Source organism: Ostrea edulis, chromosome 1 (genome assembly GCF_947568905.1).
Source record: "Ostrea edulis chromosome 1, xbOstEdul1.1, whole genome shotgun sequence".
Taxonomy (NCBI): Eukaryota; Metazoa; Mollusca; class Bivalvia; order Ostreida; family Ostreidae; genus Ostrea; species Ostrea edulis.
The window spans coordinates 60,202,543-60,227,319 of record NC_079164.1 but is presented as its reverse complement, the minus strand read 5'-3'; the positions used below and the strand labels follow the sequence as shown (position 1 = coordinate 60,227,319).

General features: G+C 34.5%; 1 protein-coding gene across 5 annotated transcripts; it reads left to right on the top strand.

The window, feature by feature from the left end:
• The first annotated feature begins 113 nt into the window (after nt 1-113).
• LOC125649150 (uncharacterized) lies at nt 114-14,350 on the top strand. 5 transcript variants are annotated; one of them, XM_048876412.2, is made up of 7 exons: nt 114-178; nt 5,379-5,644; nt 5,762-5,911; nt 6,148-6,303; nt 9,424-9,447; nt 11,112-11,720; nt 11,819-13,107. In XM_048876412.2, the coding sequence occupies exons 2-7, from the start codon at nt 5,392-5,394 to the stop codon at nt 12,079-12,081; spliced, it is 1,455 nt and encodes a 484-aa protein (XP_048732369.2). In that variant the 5' UTR covers nt 114-178; nt 5,379-5,391; the 3' UTR covers nt 12,082-13,107. The 5 variants fall into 5 exon arrangements, 4 of the variants coding, with proteins under 4 accessions (XP_048732369.2, XP_048732378.2, XP_048732387.2 ...); XM_048876421.2 differs by lacking the exon at nt 114-178 and adding an exon at nt 4,289-4,363; XM_048876430.2 differs by lacking the exon at nt 114-178 and adding an exon at nt 5,219-5,283.
• Nucleotides 14,351-24,777: the final 10,427 nt, after the last annotated feature.

Sequence of the window (24,777 nt, the reverse complement as noted above, 5' to 3'; positions counted from 1 at the left end):
GAATGGATAGTTAATGTTCCTACATCGATGACATCCCGTTAGTATTTAATATTCCGCCATACATATTTGAACCTGCCGCTGAGCCAAATTCCCTCAGCATTAGCCTAATACTACATCGACATTGACCACTCGGACGGAGATCCCGCTCACAGAAAGGATGGAACGTTTTCAACTTTTGGTAAATATCTGAATGACACATTTCGTTTGTAAACATTTTGACTGTGTTCCCTTGTAGATCACAATATTTTTAAAGCATTAGAGGTCTGTATATGTAGAGTGTAACATGCATTAGCCAATGCCGATTTAATTAAAATCAGTTCTTTTCTAACCGTTACACTGGAGAAGGTAGAGAAGATTTGCTATTAATTAAATTGATGCATTGACCTACAATGTGTCGAAGGAAACAGTCGATTTAATTTATAATTTTATTTTTCAAAGGGGCGGGGGGGGGGGGGGGGACCGGATTTTAAAATTACCAATCTGATGAAAATCTACCGACTTATTAAATCGTAGAGTGTGTGTTTAAGAGGGAGAGAGAGAGAGAGAGAGAGAGAGAGAGAGAGAGAGAGAGAGAGAGAGAGAGAGAGAGAGAGAGAGAGAGAGAAGGGGGGACATGGGCCAATAGTCATAACCTCTACCTTATAATCGTCCCTCTCATTACTTAAAAAAACATAAGGGAGGGGGGGGGGGCGCTGTCATTCATTATATTGTTGCAATTTTTTTCTTCACTACGTTGGCATGCACCGTCATTTTTAAAAAAAAAATTAAGCCGCCGTGGTTCAGCATTTTTGACGATTATTAACTGGCATTTTTCCCCCGACTTTTTCATTTTCTTACTATTTTAATCGGGGGGGGGGGGGGTAGTCTGATAGACCGTGTAGTCATTTCGTACATGGTGTCAATACTCAAAACTTCAAGCGGGGGGGGGGGGGGGCAATCATAGGCGTAGCTTGGGTTCGAATATTACCGAGGCAGGGGGTCGGGGGTGGGGGGGGGGCGCAGCCCCCCAGAAGCTATCGACATTTTAACAACGTAAAAGGTGTGTTTTTCTACCGAGGCAGCTGCCTCGGTTGCCTCAATGGAAGCTACGCCACTGGCAATATATCGTTGCATATGAAATCAAAGGTGCATATATACAAAAAGTATATGCTACACAGAAATTTCTGTGGTTGCCAGATCCGCGGCGATTTCAATGATTGTCTCAATACCTGGTAGGCTATAAGAGTTCTCAAACTGAATTTAAGGCAGTCTCTGATTATGTCCAGTCTGAAGGACAACGAGCCTATTAATTTGTAAACAGAAATGTCGATATCATGAATTAAATGGGTTAGAATGCAATATGTAAGTTCGTCATTGAAGATGGTTTTCCGTTGGTTTGAAGTATTTCTAAATTTAGTTCTAAGCTCACAAAATTTCTCCGACTTGCCTCGTTGGTAAAAGTAAAGAAACTCTTCTTTTTTGTACTGATTATTACAGCTATATACTGTACAACACAATATAATGGGACTTGTAATGGTTGAATCTCTCCATTTTGTATCAATAGCCTGCTGTATGTGCTGTTCACAACTTGTTTAAATTCACCGCGATTGGCACGTATGACGTCACATATTAATGGCGCGAAAATCTCTAACGAGAATATGCATATCTGGCTTTTTGCACTTTCGATACAAAATAATCACTAAAACACGCTTTATATCGAAAAAATAGTAATAGCACGATTCAAAACACCACATTTTCATATAAATTTACAAACAATAAAAATCGTGGTAAAAACCCTTCAAGACCTAAAGTCCTGTACACAAGCTGTAAGGCTTACGGCGGGTGTGACCGGTCGATAGGAGATGCTTATTCCTCCTAGGCGCCTGATCCACCCTCTGACATGCACAGGACTCTGAATTTTGTTTTCCTTTTAGGATTTATGAAATATATCACACTGTTTGTTATCTTCACTTTTTCAAATGTGAAAAATTAAGACCACATGGCTATTTTTGTAGATTGAATAAATTGTAGCTATTTTACTGGCTATTGTGGATGCTTGTACGAAGTTACGTACGTCAATATTTTCCTAGATGATTTGCATAGAGCTCTAGGAATTGAATTTCAAATTCTAAATAAGATCTAAGACATTAAAATAGGTAGATTGCTACTTTGCCAAACACTCGGCATTTAGAAGTGAGAATCACGGATTTTTCTTATACGACCTTAAACACAGGGGTGGGGGGGTGGGGGGCTTGTGCCATGCCAGGCGTATTCACTTTAAAGAACTCTCACTGCTACGGTCCTGAGCGCTAAGCATAGGTCTAAATTTGTGGCACTACATCTTCATCTACAACTGGTGATGTCTCAATATGAGTGAAAAATTCTCGACCGGACGTAAAACAATTAATCAATCAATCTAAGTGAAACCATAGACAATTTTAAAGATAAAGGATAAGTAAATGTCTGAGGTTTAAGTACTACAAGTTCTTGCACTATAAGCAATGAGAAATTCTTTAGTTGTGCAAGTCATGTCAATTCTTTTTCCCCATTTTGTAAGAGGAGTTTTAGGAAAGAAGTAAAAAATGACCATAAATCCAAGAATTACAACAAGCAAAGGGGTACTGATCACCTGTTCTAACCTGAATCCCCACGTGAATGCTAGAATATTAATGCAGTGACATATTTTGATAAAAATGATCAATTCTAAGAGTATATAATATGTTGGAATAGTAAAATACAATCCAGACAAGGTATTAACTTACCAGTGTCTATATGTACATGTAGGTAGGCATGAATTTATTGTTATAGAGACATTACATACGTTTATGACTTTGAGTGTACATTTCTATTTTTTTTTTTTTTTTTATCTTGGAATAATTCTCAATCCAAGAAACATTTAGTCCCAATCTATATAAAATCAACTCCCATCAGTACTTTCAGTACTTTGATTTGAGTTTAAAATTTGCCATATGTGCACTTTGTAGTTTAAACAAAATGAATTGTATATGATTATTTATGTAACATTTTTTAGCAAATCATCATATAGAAAACAGGAATACGACTATAACAAGACGAACTAAATGTTTATATAAATAAAAATATGATATACATGTATATACGTAGAGAAACACGCACACTACATTGGTTAATATGCTGGAGGATATTAAACACTGAGGATAGGGTAATTGTCATAATGGCTTCTTTTTAAAACATAAATGAAAATATAAACATCAGCAAAATTTGTATATTCCTTTTATATTTGATTGCATAAATTAAATGTTGCCTGAAGATCTTTGGATTGCAGGTTCGAGTCCAGCAGGGATTTACACTTTTTTCCCCAGATTATTTTCTAATAAAACTACTTTTTTTTTTACTAAATAAAGTAAATTTGAAAGTTTTCAATTTCATTATCATTATACATATCCTCCACTTTTCGTCCAGATCAAATTTTTCTGGCGTGCTATGGTCAAAACGCAGTTGATTTGGTCAAAACCCGTATCGTAATAGTTCCGTAAATCAACCACACTGGACGCTATGATTGTTTTTCGCGTGAAGGATATACGATTATTTTGTGGGCGTTGGTTAACAAATTATTCTTCAAGGAGAAATAACACCTCCTCATAAAGGCTAACTTCCTTTTAAAACATGAACGAAAATATAAATATCAGCAGTACTTGTATATTCAATCTAATGTGCTAACTGGGTAACGTGTCGACTGCTGGTTTGTAGGAGTCTAGCAGGGAGGGGGTTTAATTGTTTTTCTTCAGATTGCTATCATTAAAAAAAATTGTAGGTAACGATGAGAAAAATAATTGGAGTTAGTATAATTACATGTAGTATAATTCTTTATTGCGAAAGACATACATCTTATAGCATTATAACAAAATTGAACATGGAGATTCTTGGAATTGAGGTGTGGTCAGGTGATCACCAGTATTAGGTAGCGTAATAAAGTTAGGACATGGTGTCACGGTGTCCGGGTATAAATGGGAGGCGCGGAAGCAAAGTTCTCCAGTAGTCAGCCAGAAATCTGTCTTTCGTCCCTCATTTATACAAACAAGCAATATCACATACACTTATGAGCTTTTTCAAGGTATAACTATATATTCAGGGCGCCCAATAATAATTATATTTGTGTTAATGTTGGATTTAATTTCAAAATATTATTCTACATATCCTCCACTTTCCATTCGTAATCAAAATTTATCTGGCGTGTTATTCCTCCTTAAATTACAACGACCCAAGACACTGTGGGTAAATAACCATCTAGATAAATTTAAACTATCTCACAATGCAGATCCGTTAGCGCCTGAGTATCATTTCTCAGAAAGGAAGTAGATCAAGAAATGTCAATACAGAATTGATCTTTCTACGGGAGAACTAGGTACGTAAAGTACTGCTTTTTATTGTCATGACACGTTACCCAGTGAAGACTTCAAAATGAACCCCGTACAGATTTCTTGATTAGTTGAATTTTATTTGGTTTGAATCCCAATATTATATAATATATATATATATATATGTGTGTGTGTGTGTGTGTGTGTGACAAGGAAAATAAAATATTCTTTTTGAGATGAAAGACGGGTTCAATCAAAGTTTTGCACAATAGGATATTTCGAATGGTTTCACAACTAAGTTTATCTAATCGCGGGTTCGTTGATTTCTTATTGCAAACGAAGAGGCAACCTTCTAACCTTAACCTACTTCTAGTCATTCATTTTTGTTACACTCGTATGTTTTTATTAATCAAATCGATGTCCCTGTCTTGAACCGGTGTCTAACATCATGGCTTTTGTCCTCCCAGAAACTGCATTGGGTGTCGAACCTATTTTGTTTCGGTATGTTTATGTTTATGTATATCAATGAAATATCGGATTGCACTTTACCTAAAATAGAGAAAATGAAGTATTTTTTCCATAGTAAACCCCGACCGTAGTACAAAAATAAAAGATAAGACATTAGTGATTTCAAATACAAAAATATGCATGTACATGTATGTCGGAATGTCATGCTTTAAAGAAGAATTATGTTACACAGTCATCTAATGAATGACCGATCATAGCTTTCAAATCAAGATAAGGGATTAATTTTCGTTAATGAACAGTTTATTTAATTAGACACGTATATGACTCTGATACAATTTATTCATTTATCGTAGTTAGATAATAAAATTTAAAGAGCATAATATATCATCTTAATTAATAAACTCGTGAACAACCATTCGAGAAGTATTTTGGGCATCATTTCTCGTTAGGGAAGTAAATGGACTCTACTATTGATTTACCATACAAAAGGAAAACGAAAGTAAATGTATTTCATTCTTATTCTAAATCGTTAGGGATAATGCTGTGAAACTGAATCAGCCCGAGAATCTGTAACATACTTGTCCATTTTGACAGATAATACTTAGGAATGGGTGCTGAGAACGCCTTACAGTTTGTCGACCAATATTTCTCTTCTCCAAAGTCGTACCAGGTTTGTTTCCCTCTTGCATTTTTGGCATGGTTTCTCCAGATGATGGCGCTAGGAACCCAGAATTGGGCCAAAACCAGCAACAGCACGATAGGATTGTGGACGTATTGTAATTACACCACCACGGATTACATGTGCTGTCAGACAGTGGAGAACTTCCTGGCCAAAACCTACAACATCCCGAGGGTCCCAGGTACGATATTTTATCATTATATTCACGTAACTGATTCATATTGAGCAGGATATAATTTTCCTCTTTAAATATTTGATTTCCAGTCTTTATAGATTATTGATTTCTTATTCCTTACAGTTTGGCTCTCGGCCTCACGAGTCTTCGAGATTTTCGGCTTCTTGACGTCCTTTGTATTTTTGACTTCGTTTGTTGTGTATATCGCTGTGTTAGAAGTTGATTTGAAAAAGAAAATAAAAACTTTCTGCTGTGTATTCTGTATGGCAACCGGTAAGATGAAATATATGTAGATTTCAAAAAGTTTATCGAGATGTTATGGATTGTTATGAGTAAATGCCAATTACATAACAAAAGTAATGTATCAAATACACATCTGCATTGGTTGAAAGCGGTCGTTGTTTCAGAGTTTTGAAAATGAAAATTTCGTCAATTTTACATATTCATAATTTCACGCTGGTTTTATTTTAACGCTTACTTGTTGATGTTATAAAAAATTAAAATTCCAGTAATTGTTGTTCTAATTGGTGGCTTCATCTACATGGGAGAGCATTCTAAAGAGACTTGGATGAATTTGGCTAACCTGTCGTCATCTTTTGGAACGTGTGTTGTTTCAGCCATCTGTCATATCGTCTGTTTTCTACTTCTCGTAATAGCCAATGACAGTAAGTACATAACATACATTGTATAGTATTTTAATCATAAGATATACTGAATTGTATGAAATGTTCAAAAAGAAATTTCATTTTGGAAAATGCATGAGGCTATGAACTGCGACGCTGGTATGCATACGAACAGGGATCAATCCCATCACTCCTAGATCCTATAAAGAATACAAAAATAAGAGTTGGACAAACACGGGCTCCTGGATATACAAGAGATGGGAGCAGGTGCCTAGGAGGAGTAAACAACACCTGTCGACCAGTCACACACGCCATGAGCCCAATATCTTGATCAAGTAAACAGAATAATCCGTATTCAAAATCAGTGTGTAAAGACCGATCTTACGGTATGAAGCACACAGATTTGCGAAATGCTGACTTTAAACAAGACTGTTGAAACCCCTGAAACATCAACTTGTTTGTCAGTAGCGTGCCTCGATTGAAAACTAATCATAGGCAAAACAAGCTCTTGCGTATAGAATCAGCTGAGAGATAAAAGCACCATATACAGGTGATAATGGAATATTGCTACATAAATATGGGATGTTGACGATGTAGAAGCTGAAGTCATCTCGTTTACTATCAAGTTGAATTGTTACTTTATCGTTTAACATCTATGGAAGATTCTGTTGTGTCTTTTATTTCGAGTTCACTGGGGATATGTCGAATAGACACATGGATGAAAATTATATGAAAATTATATATATATATATATATATATATATATATATATATATATATAAAGCACTGAAGAACCAATAACATTCAGTATCCAAAACTGTCGGATCTATATTAAATAGATACAATGGTCAGGGGAAATAATTATATAAAGCACTAGAATGACCAACGACATGAACAATTGGAATTGTCAAATTTTCGGGACAACCTGTTCCTTCGTCAGGACGGGAAAGGATTACATTATGGAGAAAACACACACACACACACACACACACACACACACACACACACACATATATATATATATATATATATATATATATCAATACAACGATATATATATACCGAAATATCCGTGGGATAAAACGGTAAACGATGTTCATTAACATGACGGAACAGAGAGCTACAGATCCACCCCTTTTAAAAATCTTCAATTTACGGCGCACAAAAAGCTGCGCGCGGTTGAGGCCTGATATCGTTGTATTCTTGTGTTGCTGTCTCATAAATTTAATATCAAAAAATTCTTAACATTTTTCCCTACTACACTAGTGTCCAAACATTCCTTCAAATATTCATTAAAGCCCCATGCGACCCGAAAACTCGCAGCTTCAAATTATTTTGTTTGTTGACGTAGTCATGTTAGGTACCCGGGTCAATTCGAATTCCGGTTCATTTTCTTACTTGCACAAGAACGTCTAGATGTGAACTAATACCCCCACAGATATTTTAACAAAATATTTTAAATAATATATCATCCCAGTTCCTTTAAATAATGATTATTCAAATAGTTAAACTCACGGCAATGCGGCTTTTGTTAGTGTTGTCTGGTCTCCATCCCTGTCACACGTGTGTTAAGGATCATATTGGACTTTTGTAGCATTTTCATTAATCAAGAGCTTATTTTACCTTTAGAAAAACTATATTTGTTATTCGTGTTGATAATAAATGAAGAGCGAATACATAACTTATAACGAATTTTATGAATCGATAACAGCAACAGGGTTCGAATTGACCCGGATACCTAACATGGCTATGTCAACAAACGAAATCATATGAAGCTGTGAGTTTTCGGGTCGCATGGGGCTTTAATGAATATTTGAAGGTATGTTTGGACACAAGTCTAATAAGAAAATATGTTAAGAATTTGTTGATATTAAATTTATGAGACAGTAACACAAGAATACAACGATATCAGGCCTCAACCGTGCGCAGCTTTTAGTGCACCGTAAATCGAAGGTTTTTATAAAGGGTGGATCTGTAGCTCTAGAGAGTTACAGTTCTGCAGCTACTTTGTTATCTGACCTGGGTTTTTTTATTCCTATGAAGCAGAATTTATTCAAAAACTTTTGCGTGAGAAGAAAAAAATCATTTATGCTCTTGCCTTCAATTCGACACTTAAATATGTCGACGACGTTTTAACAATAATAATTTTCATTCATGTGTCGATTCGATATATCCCTGTGACCTCGAAATAGAAGACACCACAGAGTCGTCCACTTCTGTTTCATACTTAGATATTTTATTGAAAGTAGATATTAACGGTAAACTAACAATTTAACTTTATGACAAACTGGATGTTCTCAGCTTCTACATCGTCAACTTCCCATATTTAAGTAGCAATATTCCATTATCACCTGCATATGGTGTTTATATCTCTAAACTGATTCGATACGCAAAAGCTTGTTATGCATATGGTCAGTTTGTAAATCAAAGCAGACTACAGACAAACAAGCTGATGTTTCAGGGGTTTCAACAGTCTCGTTTAAAGTCAGCATTTCACAAATTCTATGGTCGTTATAACGATCTATTTTGCCAACACAGCCTATCATTGGGTCAAATGCTGTCTGACGTGTTTCATACCGATTGTTAGGCCGTTCTTGGCACACTGATTTTGACTACGGATAACTCCGTTTACTTGATCAAGATATAGGTCTCACGGCGGGTGTGGCCGGTCGACAGGGGATGCTTACTCCTCCTAGTCACCTGATCCCATCTCTGGCGTGCCCAGGGCCCCGTGTTTGCCCAACTCTCTATTTTGTATTGCTTATAGGTATTATGATATTGATCACTGTTATCTTCACGTTTCATATGAGGAGTTGAAATATTTCTAAAAGATTGAATGAAATACTTATGACGATTCATTGAGGTTTGAGAAGTTTGATTACATAAAGAGTAGTAATAAATAACTAACGAGTCACAAAATCCGAATACCATGTACATTATAAGCATAGTTTTAAATATTGATTTTGAGGACATTGATAATTGTATTTAAATAAATGTTGCTACGTTTGATATCATGAATTGTATTTGATTTATTATCATTTTTTATTATGTATACATGTCCTCTTGTACATAAAATTCAGCAATGATCATAATAATGGGCGTATACTAATATAAGAATAGAGTACAGTTACCTGTCATTAATAGTTTCTGTATTTTGTACAGATGCAGTACAGCCATTTGATATTGGTGAGTTTATGGTAAAAACAAAGGGACATGGGATTGCAACTGATCGCTGGGATCTACGAAATGTCGAATGATAACTGGGATACTACTAATTGTTCTAATTATTCCAACCATTTTTGAAAATGACATACCATTCTCCAGTATATATAGTCAAGTGACACCGCAAAATGAATTTAAGTACCAAGAAATCCTTATAATGCACCAAACTCTAAGGGACATACTTGTTTTCCAAGTAAATGATAAAACCTTATGATGAGAAAGTAAATGAAAATATTTTCAATGAAGAAACTCCGAGGTCGCGAGTTTGAGCCCCGCTCGTGTCATGGCCGCATCAAACCTAATAATTAAACAAGTAGTGATTTCTCCTTCGCCAAACACTTGCCATTCAAAAATGAAAATCATGGGTCTTTCGGATATGACCTTAAACGGAGGTCCCGTTTCGCGACAGACGTTGGCACGATCAAGAACCCTTACTGCTACGGCACTGAGTGATAAGCATATAATTCTGAATTTGTGGTACTTCACCTACAGCTAGTGACGTCTTTTTGTGAGTGAAAAATTCTTAAAATGACGCAATACAAACAAACAAAAATAACGTTAAACTTGTACTCGGGACATTTTGGTACATCGTCGGAAACCCATGGTCGGTCGCACTTCTTTTACCTCCCGTGAAAAAAAAGTGGGACCGACTGTGGGTTTCCGACGATGGTTTTTAGTACGAATATAAAACTTGTACGGTACTAATTTTGATGCACCAGATGCACATTTCGACAAATAATGTCTCTTCAGTGATGTTCAGCCGAAATTTTGGAAAATCGAAATAACAATAAAGGGAGCTAAAGGGAAAACTAGAGTGCCAAAAAACTAGAGCTAAATTCGTTCAAGGATAAGAGCTATGCATGAGTGAGATAATCCTTAATTTTGAAATGAATTTCTAAATTTTATCGCAGCAATTGAATATACATCCATATTTTCAAGCTAGAAACGAAGTACTTAGCTACTGGGCTGTAGAGACCTTCGGGGACTAACAGTCCCATTATTTCATGAAAAGTTGGCGTTCAATAATGGCCTTCAGTGTGAGAGAAAAATTTTGATACAGATCTTATCATTACATAATTAGTTGATGTTCAATAAATGCATACTAAAATTCCTCACAATTTAACATTTTATTACTAACGAATTATTAAGTATACATTTTAAAAGTGTAATTATTGTACACTGTATTTATATAATGTATGTGCGCCGTAGAATAGAGATCATCTCATCGTAAAACTGGACGTGCATGGGTGTAAAGTAATAAAGTAACCGTGCCCTGTCCCTGAACATATTTAAATCTACTTAGACATAAAATGCAAAGTACTCTATATACCTTACAAAGCATCGTTCACGTACTCTATGCGTGACTTTACTACTATAAATGTATGCTTATATAGAACGCTTAGTGAATATATCTTGCTTCTAGTATATATTGTGTAAATATTATCCTTTAACTCGTTATCAATCCTGTGGGTATAGCCTGTTCGGAGGGATGGGGGGCGTGGTCATTATGCTCCTCATTCCTTTGGACACGACGTTTGAAGACTTGTAGAAATGAAATCGTATTTTTGCAGTAAATCATGTTTTCTGACAAATATCGAAATGATATTAATGTTCTTTTTTTTTTTTAGAACGACAATGGCAAGGACCAGCAAGTGCTCTCGGAACAAATGAATTTTGGGATGAAATATTAGACCATCCCACAACCCCAAAGTATTGGGAAAAGTTTGAGGGAGGATATCACGTGAAGCGGTATCTCAGTCTTCAAGATGTATGTAAAGTGACCAATGTTAGCCCAGGAGTATTAAACGCTGTTGAGAAACTTATACAGAAAACCTGGGATCAACAACACGTTGGCATTGGTGCTGATGCAAAGAATATTCACTACAGTTCCATTATTGTTCAAAAAGTTCAGAGAATCGAAAATGTTGATCTATGGCATAATTACGTGCATGCAAGAGAAAAATTGATTCGTAGCTTACTGAAAGATGGTCCCTTTGATAAGCTAGAAGATAGAAGTTCACGGGGATCTATCTATACATCGAGGAACATGGATACTATTTTGAAAACGGAACTATATTCAGAATTGAATGAGTACTTACTTTTCCATGGTACAAAACCTATGGTGGTTGATAATATCATGCAAAAGGGAATGGACCCACGCCATGCCGCCGAGCGCCCCATGATGGGGAGAGGAAACTACTGTGCTGAGAGCTCTACCAAATCTGATCAACATGCAGGTAACTTGTCTCCGTTGTAAATATAAATGTACAACATAGAAATGTTATCTCAGCTTTAAACTATGATGCACTATATCATGCATTTTCTGTGATTTTAGATGCGTCTAATCATCGACAGAATGTTGGACTGAAGATGTTTCTTGTCCGTACGCTTCTCGGTAGAATTTATGTGGCCAATAGCGTTCAACAGTACAAACTCCCTCCTTGTACCCAATGCTTACACGACTCCTGCAAAAACCAAAACCACCTGCATTTTAACTCTGTCGTAGCAGACATTTCTAATAAGATTTTCCGAGAATTCATCGTATATGACGCTAATCAATGTTACCCGGAATACCTCATCACATACGACAGGATATAATGACGTATGACTTTCAGCCATCAAATTATGATGAACTGCATTATACACAAAGTATGTAAATATAAAAGCATTTGATGTGATATTTGGTTTGAGATACATTATCTACATGGAGGGCGCTACTACGTGTAGTAGTTGTAAGTACTGTATCTAACAGGCAGTCATCACCTCTCTGTAGATTTTGTGTGGTGTATCTTACTAGTCACACACCAATGAAATAGGAATCGTTGCATGTCTGGTCTGTGTTTGTACAAGTACGTTAATCTGACTTTCTTTGTTGTACTTTTAGGTCACCTGAGTCACTCAGGTGACATATTGCTATCCGTTTTTGTCCGTCGTCGTCTGTCATGCATTAACATTTGAACATTTTCAGCTTCTTCTCTTAAATTACTTGGCCAATTCAGTCAGGGTTTTTTTAGGGGGGGGGGGTGCGTTAGGGGATGTCAAAATGATTTATATGTTTCAAACTTTAATGTTCCCTTCTTCTGTAAATGAATAGGATTTGTGTGTATATTTTTGGAAGATCATAAAGATATGCACAAAGGACTTCATATTGAGACTAAAATGCAAATATGAGATTCCCTTTATGGGCTATGATACTCAGGTGACCGTTAAGGCCCGTTGTGTAGGTTTCTATTGGAAAGTTCAACTTTCGTCATTGCTGACCCTCTTTTACAACAAGAGCACTGTAAATTGTACATAAGACGCCCATGAGAAGGTTATATAGGATGTTTTTATTATTGATACCAAGGTGTTTGTTTTCTGAAATTGATTAGCAAACATGGCAAAAAATGCTAGGAGTTGTAAAACTTTACTTAAGGTAGTATCAGCTCTCATCAAGCTGTGACATACTTTGTTTTGTAACAAATGAATAGAGGAAGGTCAGCAATAGATTTACCTAGTCTTTTAAATTCTCTTACATGTATCTATTCAGGGTAACGTATTCGATACACGGTCTAATCTGTAAATCTCACATATTTTAATTTTTTTAAAATGTAACATCAAAGAATAAATTGTACTTTTGCAAGAGTTTATGCAAAATATATCAAATCAGTTCAATGTTATATAAAAGTAAAACTTTCCTTTTGTTAAGAATTTATAGAATTTTCGTACATCTTTAAGCCTCCCTCAACAAGACATCCATGAAAAGGTGAAGATAACGAACAGTAATCAATCTATAAAGAATACAAAATAGAGAGCTGGGCAAACACACACCAGAAGTGGGAGCAGGTGCCTAGGAGGAGTAAGGATCCCCTGTAGACCGGTCATACCGTCCAAGAGCCCTATATCTTGATATATAAATGGAGTAATCCTTAGTCAAAATGAGTGTGTAAAGGACCGCTAACAATTGGTATGAAACTTGTCAGACAGCATTTGGCCCAATGATGAATTGGCAAACTAGAACGTTTATAACGACCACAGAATTTGTGAAATGCTAACTTTAAAAGAGACTAACTGTTAAAACCCCTGCAATATCAACTTGTTTGTCAGTAGCCTGCGTCGGTTTAAAAACTTCTCATACACAGTAGAAGCTCTTGCGTAATGATCAGTTGAGAGACATAAACACAATATGCAAGTGATAATGGAACATTGCTACATATATATGGGAAGTTGACGATGGAGAACCTGAAGTCATCTCGTTTGTCATAAAGTTGAGTTGTTGGTTTGTCGTCAATATCTATTTTCAACAAAATATCCAAGTACGAAGCAGATGTGGAAGACTCTGTGGTGTCTTTTATTTTGATTTCACTGGGATATATCGAATCGATATATGAATGTATGAATGAATATGATTATTATTGTTGATAGATAAAACGTCGTCGATATATTTAATAGTCCACAGCAATAACATTTTTTTTCTCGTGTAAAAGCTTTTGAGTAAATTCTGTCTCATAAGAACATAAACACATATCAGCTAATGAAGGAGCACAATGCGTGTCCATGGGAAATCCAACGGATTGTTTGTTGGAAGACCTGATCACCAAAGACTACGAAGATATTGTCAATGAGGAACTCCAGCATATTTTTTATTTCAACTTCAGAGTACATGTGCGTGGAATCAGAATGATGTTTAACAAAGTAATTTTTTATGATTGATTTCTAGATTTTTCAATTTTTTGTTAACGAAACAACTGTCTCTGATGTTAAAAAGACCCGTCTTTAATTTATCGTGAGGAATGGTCGACTAAAGTGTTGAAAAGTCACACGTTTTGATGTTGTTGATTTGAGAAAAGTTTTGTTATATCAAACCTAATAAACGTTCTTCAGAATTTTTAAGAATTCAATTTTAATTTACACCACCTCTGGCATATGTCGTGGCACAGTACGTTTGAAGTATCTCCTTCACAGCTGTTTATATTTTCGTGAGGAGCAAAAACAGGGACTTGGTAGAACATTTACTGGATCAAGAAATGTATCTTTATTTGTAAGAGTTTCTGTGAAGTTTAGGAATCCAGTATAGGTATGGTAACTCATATTCATCCATCCCATTGACTGGGATATTAAAATGTGTCTAAAACTGAAGCCTGATTTTGAATAATTTCATCTTTTGAAAGGGCAGTTGGAGTATAAGTACGATTACCAAATGTTGAATTAATGCCAAGTTCATTTAAAAAACAATTGCAACAAAAGCAATGTTAACGTTGTTACAAGCTTTGTCAGCTGAAACCGAAACATATTCCTCACGTGACCTATCTAATTCTTTGACCAAGAGTTTCCGAGAAAACAATTATGTCATCAATATATACCAAACATGTATTCCACAGTAATTCACTTAAACCAGAGTCCACGAGTCTCTGAAATGTAGGAGCACTGTTACAGAGACCAAACGTCAGATAATTGTATTCATAGTGCCCACCGAAGAAGGAAAAAGCAGTCTTCTCTTTGTCTGCAGGGCCGTAAATTACATGGAGGCGGAGGAGGCAGCTGCCTCCTCCAACTTTTGAGCCAAAAAAAAAATTAAAATTTAAAGTTCATTAGAATTTATGTTGTTTCCAATAACTAAGAACATGCTACTTCCCTTAAAAAGCTTTCCAAATCTTTCTTTTAGAATGAGTTAGTCAAGTAACATCTTAGAAGGCCCTAGAATCAAGGATTTTGCACGAAACGTGTTCAGTGTGCACAAAATGTGCTCAGCGTCTGGGCGGCCCCCAGACCCCCGCCTAATTTCCTGCCTCCTCCAAATTGAAGGTTAATTTACGGCCCTGGTCTGATTCTTTAATCGGAACTTGGTGGTATTCCTGACATAAATCCAGAACACTGAAATATTTGGACTTGTTAAGCGCGTCTAACATGTCGTCGATACGGGGAAGTGGGTAAACGTCCTTTTTCGTCACTTCATTTATTCGACGGAAGTCAATGCGATTTTTTCCGTCACGCTTAGGTACAAGGACGATTGGCGCAGAGTATGGGCTTTTAGATGGGCGAATGATCCCATTTTCACGCATCACTTCAATTTGTTTTTCTACAAGTTGCATTTGGCTCTGTGGAATCCTGTATGGTCTCACATGTATGGGTTTACTCTCATATGTGTCAATACAGCGTTCTACAATATTTGTTCTACATTAACTCATTGTCATTAAAAGCACTTCTGCAACACATTAATTAGTGATTGAAATACGTTCTATTTCATTTAGTGTGGGGGATACATAGAAATCTACCTTATCCTTGCTCTCAGATCCACCATACTCACATACATTAATGCCATTCAACCCTTCATACTGACTCGATTCTTCTGCAACCTCACTGTTAGCCGAGTTGCAACGAAGTTGAATTTGGCTATTGGTTTGGTGATGCGGCCGGGCGGGTTTCCGGATGATAATTCGAAAAGTTTACAATCTAATCAAATGAAACTTTGATATATTGTTGGGTGCCAGGTAAGAAAGACCCCTATTAATTTTGGAGAAAAATGGTCAAAGGTTAAGGTCACAGTGACCAAAAATAGAATGAAAATTTCAGAAAAATTTGGTTTCCGGATGATAACTCAAAACTTTTACAATCTAATCAAATGAAACTTTGATATATTGTTGGGTACCAGGTAAGGAAGACCCCTATTGATTTTGGAGAAAAATGGTCAAAGGTCAAGGTCACAGTGACCGAAAATAGAATGAAAATTTCAGAAAAATTTGGTTTTCGGATAATAACTCACAAAGTTTAAATCCGAATCAAATGATACTTAAAGATATTGTTATGTACCACGTAAGGAAGAACACTATTGATTTTGGAGAAAATAGGTCAAAGGTCAAGGTCACAGTGATCGAAAATAGATGTAAAATTAAAAAAAAAAATTGGTTTCAGGAGGATAACTCGAATTTTTTTTAATTTGAATCAAATGAAACTTGGATATATTGTTGGATACCAGCAAAGCAAAGCCACTGTTGATTTTGGAGAAAAAATGTCAAAGGTCAAGGTCACGGTAACCGAAAATAGACTGAAAACTTCAGACAAATATGGTTTCTGGACAGTAACTCGAAAAGTTTAACTCCAAACTCCTTTTAAAATATATTCACAAGATTTTATTACATTATATCCAACAATTAGTTCTTTGCAATTATAAATATGCCACATCATTCCTGACTTTACAATGTATCCCATACAACTCGGCTCATGCACCCTTGGGTGCATATATTGATTTTTCTTACTTTCTTTCGTTTCAAATGATATACATTCATTGTTCAAATGCACAGATTTATTTGCAACATCAATAAAACAAGTAAAGTTTTTTTTTAAATATCAAGACCCAAAATACATTCATATGGGAAACGTTTTGCGACATAAGCATCAAATTTAGCCTTAGTTTCATGACCAATTTCAAAATTCAAGTTACATTTTCCAAGAATTTGAACGGAGTCACCTGTTGTTATTGCTGACGACACAGTAACAGCTCCAGCTGGCGACAGCTCACATCCCCTACCAACGGTATTATTAACTATGGTCACACTTAGTTTTACAAGAAACACACTTTGTTAAAAAGTATGAAAGTAAATATAACCTTGGAAAATCATTCCATAACTACAGCGACTCAGTATTTAGTAAAGGTGTCTCAATTTTATTTAGAGAAAATCTTGATATTGAAGTTTTGAATGTTAAAAGGTCTTTAGATGGTAGAAAAATTCTTTTAAATGTTGATACAAAGGGTCGTATATTTTCTATTGTTAATATATACGCTCCCAATACGAGCTGTAAAAGATGTGATTTTTTCAAGAATTTGAAAAGTTTTATTTCAAAAAATTGTTTAAACGAAAACACAATTCTCTGTGGAGATTTCAACTGTCAATTAAATGATAAACATGACAAAAGTATAGATTCGCTTAATAATATAGTAAATAGTTTTGATTTAATTGATTTCTGGAAAAGGAATGATTCCGACATATGTGGTCTAACATGATGTGATGCTGATAATAATCCAAAAAGTCGGATAGATTATGTTTTCATTAATGATAACTTTTGTCCCAAATTTAGCGGAATGATAATAAGAAAAATTCCAGGCACTCACTCCAAGGGATCTCGAATGTCTGATCATAGATTTTTAAAATTTCACTTTATAATTTCAAACGATAAGAGAGGACCAGGGTACTGGAAATTTAACGTATCACACTTACAAGATGAGAAATATAAAAACGGAATTAAAAACGTCATTAACAACATTGACAATTCATTAAACCCAGTTGATAAATGGGAACAAATTAAACGCGCAGTAAAAGAATTTTCGATAAATTTTTCAATATTCAAACAAAGATCGGTTTAAAGAAGGATTAAAGCAATAGAGCAAGAAATTGAAAAATTAGAAACTGGGAGACCTGGGGCCAGTTTCACAAAACTAACTTACGACTAAGATCTAACTTAAGACATAAATTTTTCCTAAGTTCATTCCTTATCCGTTTCACAAAAAATGTCGTATCTTAGGATTTTCATAAGTTCTTTCGTAACTTTACGACAGGTAAGTAGGTGTCTTAAGTCCAAACTAAATATGGCGGCGGCCTTTATTTTGCTGTGTCATCGTCAACTTAGACGAGAAAGACAATTCAGATATGGAAAGAATCCTTTAGATTATATGAACGACATGGAGATTGTTTCAAAATTTAAACTACCACTTCATTTGATCATCGACTTATGCCAAATAATGGAAAACGATTTGAAAAGACACACTCGTAGTTCCCAATCATTGCCAACATCGTTAAAAGTCATGGCTGTCCTCAGGTTTTATGCCACAGGGAATTTCCAATTGGTGACTGCTGATCTCCACGGCATCAGTAAGTCTAACGTTTCCAGAATAGTTAGAGATGTTTCTTCTTTACTTTCAAACATGAGCCCTAACTACGTCAAGATGTCTGAAGGAGATGCAGAGGGCTTAGTGGAACTTGAAGGTTCCTTATCGAAAGTATCAACCCCACCCGAAATCCCAGAAACGCACGTGTTTCCAATTATAGCTTGGATTTTATCCTCTATTTGAGTGATTTCTACTTCTCTGGGCAGGGGGCCACCGCCAGTTTTTCGCTGTTCTCGTCTATTCAACGCCATCTCTCTTTTCGTATCGCTCGTTAAGCAGCTCCATTTTTTTTTTTTAGCTCATCAACTGTCCTTTCTTGGGAGGTATTAACTACGTTTACCTTTGCTGTAATTTCTTCCCATTGTATTTTTTTAGCTGAATTTATCACGCTGGAGTACTGTTTGGATATAACACTTCTTTTCTTTTTTCTACCTCCTCAGTTAAGATTTATATTTCTGCCGTTGAGATATTTTGATTTCTTTTTGACTGCGACATGTTTACATTTCGAGCACGGCATGGGTTGTGGGGCTCGATTTATTCGTTGAATTGGATAGTGAGTTGAACAATAAAATCATTGAAACATGACAGACTGTCAATTATTGGAAATGTGTTGAATTTCTACATGTAGTTGCAATATCGGGCTGAAACAGGTGACAGCCCCCCCCCCCTTCCCCCTCTCTGAAACTATGTACCAATGTCAAACTTAATTGCTTGTATAGTGTGTATCTAATAAGGTTTTCTATCAATTATCATTTTTTAATGATTAATTTACACAAGCCATTTATTCACTACCGGTATTTAAACTGTTAATGCAAAATCTGAAAACACTGATCACCTGTTTTGATTTACACATATTTAAGATATATCTTAGGAAAAGATATTTTATGAACGTTTCGTGAAACAGTTGTGGATATTCTTAGGAAATTCGTAAGTTAGAACTTAAGAATATCTTACGACATATCTTAAGATATATCTTAGGAAAGTTTTATGAAACTGGACCCAGAAGACTTAAATTACAAAAAACTTAAAACTCTAGAAGCAGAGTTAGATTGTATTTATGATAGAAAATCTAAAGGCGCACAAATAAGATCAAAAGCTAAATGGAGAGAAAAGTACTTCTTATTTCATAAACTTAGAAAAACAGCATCAATCCTCAAATGTCATTACAGAAATTCTAAACTCAAACAATAAAAAGATAAACAAACCTAACAAAATATTGGGGGAAATGGTTCACTTTTATCAAAATTTATATGCTAGTAAAGAGTTAGATGATGAAATCATTGACAGTTATTTGTCGGAGGTAAATATAACACTATCAAGTGATGAAAATAAAGACATGTTGGAACTTTTCCCAACTTTCGAAAAATGTACGGAGGCGGTTTCTAATATGAAAAGTGATAAATCACCTGGTCCCGATGGTTTGCCTAATGAATTTTACCAAATTTTCTGGAATGAAATTGGGCCGTATTTTTATGATGCTCTAAAAGAGATTTTTAACAATGAAACAATGACACATACTCAAAGATTATGAGTAATATCATTGGTTTTTAAAAAGGGAGCAAAGAATCAACTAAAAAATTATAGACCGATAAGTTTGACAAACACTGAATATAAAATAATTGCCATTATTTTTGCTAAAAGACTGCATTTTTTTTAATCAGGTATAATTAATGAAAACCAAACTGCTTATATAAAAGGACGTTATATTGGGGGAATGCAAGACTCCTACTAGACATATTTGAATATTGTGAAACTGAAAATTTGGAAGGAATATTACTATTATTAGATTTTGAAAAAGCATTCGATTCTGTGGAATGGAATTTTCTTTTTAAAATGTTGAATAAATTTAATATAGGAAATAATTTTATCAAATGGACTAAAATTCTATATACAGAACCAATCTTTAAAATGAAAAATAATGGATGGCTTTCTAAAATATGTTCGATGACAAGGGGGATTAGACAAGGGTGTCCCCTATCAGCTCTCCCTTTTCTTTTAGTAGCAGAAATCTTAGCGATTAGAATAAAAAACAATAACAGCATTAACGGTGTTGTGATAGATAATTTTGAAATAAAGAGTATACAGCACGCAGACGATTTCACAGTTGCGGTAAATAATGAAATTTCTATGACAAATGCCCTAGATGAAATAAATAAATTCTGTGAAAGTGTTGGCTTTAAAATTTATATCAACAAAACTGAATGTATTTTGCTTGGAAGATTGAAAAATCAGTTTGAAGAACTTTTTGGTATTAGAGTTACAATTAAAGCGGTCAAGTGTCTAGGCATTTTTTTTAAGGTCACGATAAAGAAGAATGTTACAATAAAAATTGGATGAGAATATAATTATAATGAAATGGAGAAACTGTTTGAATCCTGGAAAAGAAGAAAATTAACATTTTTTGGCAAAGCATGCATAATAAATACACTTGTCATTTCAAAATTAACATATGTATCGTCAATTCTATGTCTTCCTGATAAAGACTTTATGAAAAAAGTACAACGAATCGTAGCACTCGTGTCATCACTACAACCCGACCTCAATATGACAATAAATCAATTTAGATAGGACATTCTCATGATTCTGATGAAAATAACTACCGGAAGACTTGGTAAAACATAGACTCAGATTTTTGTTGTTGAGATAAATGAATTTATAACAAAAACCTTATACTTGGAATTCAATTTAATCACCCCTATAGGTGAACATGTCTATATTTTTCATCATAATGCGATGCAATCTCTACCCAGAGTTATCGTTCCTTACACTCACTTACACCTCTGTAAACGTCTCGAGGGTTTTACAAGATTTTTGTAAAATGGCACGTATGCTCAAATAAAGTATGGTTTAGACTTCAGTTACAAATATATACGTAAATAAATAAATATTGAGCAGATGTCAAGTCTTTTTGTGACACAAGAAGCATTGATTTGGGTTGAAACGTAGATATTGGGTAGTTCTATTGGCAGTATTGCACCAGGCCTATACATCGGTGCATGAAGAATATATAGTAATGGAAAAAATATACAAATATTTGCTTGTCCTACATTTTCCCTATATTTTATAAAATAGTTCTTAGTTTTATTAGCCGTAAAAAAAAAAAAAGATTTACACGTGGAATAACATTGCTTGTTTTGAGACGTTAACAGAGGTGTAAGTGAGAGCAAGGAACAACAACTCTGGGAAGCGATTGAATGCAATGTCCTATCACTAAAGCATTTGTTTGACTCCGAGTTACTTAAAAAATCGTAAAAGAAAAATCCGGATAGAAACGGTTGTTGAAATCGGTCGTTCATGTAAGCATTTGAATGATTCAGAGTGCAGGTATAAGAAAAGCTTATAGCGCATCACCGTAAAAAACGAATACGATACGATCATAGTTTGTAAATCACCACTCGCTAAGATTTTCGAGTGTCCACTATTTTTACTCGCTATTTTTCAAATGTACTCGCAATTTGCGAGTATTTCTCGCTAATTTTGAGCCCTGATTACGATTAATCTTTAACTTCATTTTGGATTAAAAAAAAAAAAAATCAAACGAAACACTTTGGTTGGAGATGTAACAAGAGGCGGTCTTTCAATAGTATAGATGTAGAATGCAAATTAAAAGCATTAAAGGCAGCATGGCTACCGAGATTATTAAATTCAAAAGGAGTCTTACTTGAAATTTTAAATAATTATTGTAGAAAACTTAACTTTGATATATACTATATGTTAAAATGTTCAACTACTGATGTGGATAATTTAAACAAAACTAAATTACCACTATTTTATAAAGAAATGTTGTGTTGCTTTAATGAATGTAAAGGCGAACTTAACTTTGATAAAAGATTACCTAATGATATTTTACAACAACCATTATGGAACAACACAAATCTGAAATATAAAGGATAGCTTCGTGATTTCGACGCATAACCGCCAATGGCTTAATGTTCTTTTTGTATACACCCGAATAGATTGGTATAATACACTTGATTAGTCACATGAGGGTGGAGCTACCGTAATTCTTATAAAACAAATGTAATATATACAGTACAAGAAAAAATACTATGGCATGTCAAACGTTGCAATATTTGATCTTTTCCATTTGTATTGTATAATTTTCCATTTGCATTCTATATTTTCCATTTGTATTGTATAATTTTTCATTTGTACTTAAATGGAAATTATACAATACAAGCGAAAAAAAACTATATAATACAAATGGAAAATATAGAATACAAATGGTAAATTATACAATATGAATAGAAAATATAGAATACAAATAAAAAAAATATTGACAATGCAAATGGAAATTATAGAATGCAAATGAAAAATTATACAATGCAAATGGAAAATATAGAATACAAATGGAAAATTATACAATACAAATGGAAAAGATCAAATATTGCAACGTTTAACATGCCATAAAATTCTTTTACTTAGAAATCATTTACACTTAGACGTTATCAATTCTTTTATTTAGAAATCATTTACACTAAGACGTGATCAATCGGATCACACTGGTCCTTTTCCGTAATCGGATCTGCGGTTACGGAAACAACCGATTAGTTACGATTGTCTAATGGCATGAGTTTGTCTTCAAATAATATATCGCAGACGTTTGAAAAACAGTAAAACTCAAGTTTAGGATAAACCACAGCATCGTTTTCGTATATGACCTCAACTCCAGTAAGCGTCTATAGTATGGGAACGATGTTTAAAAGTTAGAGAAACTGCACAACTTCATGTTGTCAGATGCGTTATTGGCCTTAGTACAATAACACAAAGAGAAGCGCTTTATCACGACCTCAATCAAAGAAAGGAAAGTAACATGTTATCTGCTATTCTCAAAATACACAAGAATTTAGTGCCCGAATATTAAAACACACATAAGCACACAAACACGTCACACATACAAGAGTTTAGTGCCCGAATATTAAAACACACACAAACACGTCACGCATACAAGAGTTTAGTCATTCATCTGCACACCGAACACGGTTCTTATACAACTATATGGTATTCCAAAATGCTGTCTGCCATGTTACAAGTCACATTTTATCCCATTGTAATTAATGAATAAAACTCTCTCTTTATTGATATTAGAAATGCTCACTCAGCGTAACGCTAAATTGCCACCATCCTATCCTACACGTGTACATGTGACACCTACACGTGTACATGTGACAATGGGGAAAGACGTTTAAATATTACTCATACTAGACTTCGTGATAATTTTGTACTGAATAATGATGTTTAGTTCTTAACAAACCTATGTGATATTATCGCAAGTCCATTGTGTTCTTGTGGAAAAGTAGAAGATGTGCACCATTATTTAATTTTCTCTCCAAAATTTAAAGAGGCTATAAAAGATTTTTAAGACCTGATAAAATCTATATATTATTGACATTCATACGCCTTTTTTTTTTAAGAGGGCGATGGTTCATTGACTCTTGCAAAAAACGAAGAACTGTTTTGTATTGTACAAAAATATATTTAAAAATCTGGTAAATACAGCTACATTTGTAAGTACAAAAGCCTATTAGTATCGTGTAAAAAATTATAAATTCACATTCCATTATCTCATAATTACGAGAAAAGTAATTTTAAAATAATGATCTCGTAATAACGAGCTCAAGATCTTTCTCGTAATTACGAAATAGTGAAATGTGAATTTATTTTTTTTGAAAATATGATACTTATAGGCTTTCATAAATTATTATCTAGAATGAAGTTTAAACTAATTTAGGCTTATCTACGAGCAACAACAATTATAACCTTGTGATATTGTACCAAATGGTATAATTATTTGTAATTTAAAGATAATAAATTAATGTAGAAAATGAACAAATAGATCATTGTCAATTTCGTCACTGTATTCGACAAAACACATAACCTCTAATATATTTTAAATTGTATTTATACAGGGCTCTCCATGAGGCAGCACCAGAAAACGGTGTCATTATCCAGCAGGTGTATATTTTGTGTGGACACAGTTAATATTTTTTGGCAATTGCAATGTGAATTTTTTCAAAACCTTGTTTAGCGAAAATTTTTATAGAAAAGCAAAATTCTGTAGAACTTTATAGATCTGGGGACTCAAATCCAAAAAATCGCAACCTACTGTGTATCTAAAGCTAACTTAAATTCTGGGGAAAAGTTAGACCGTGCGGTAGGCGAGGAACATTCGTACGTATCGCACCTCGGTTAAGTTTAAACCAAAAAACCAAAACCAAAAAACGTTGTGATATTGCATTTATATAGTAGACTGCTTAAAAAACAAACAAACAAACAAAAACACAAGAATAACAGACTTGACCTGGTTTGATAATTATTTTTAGGTTACATTAAATGGCTGGTTTTGTTTCTAGTGCATAAAAAAATACACTGATTATGTATTTTTAACGTCCTTATATTATTATTTTTTTTCAAGAGAATCGATGATTGTG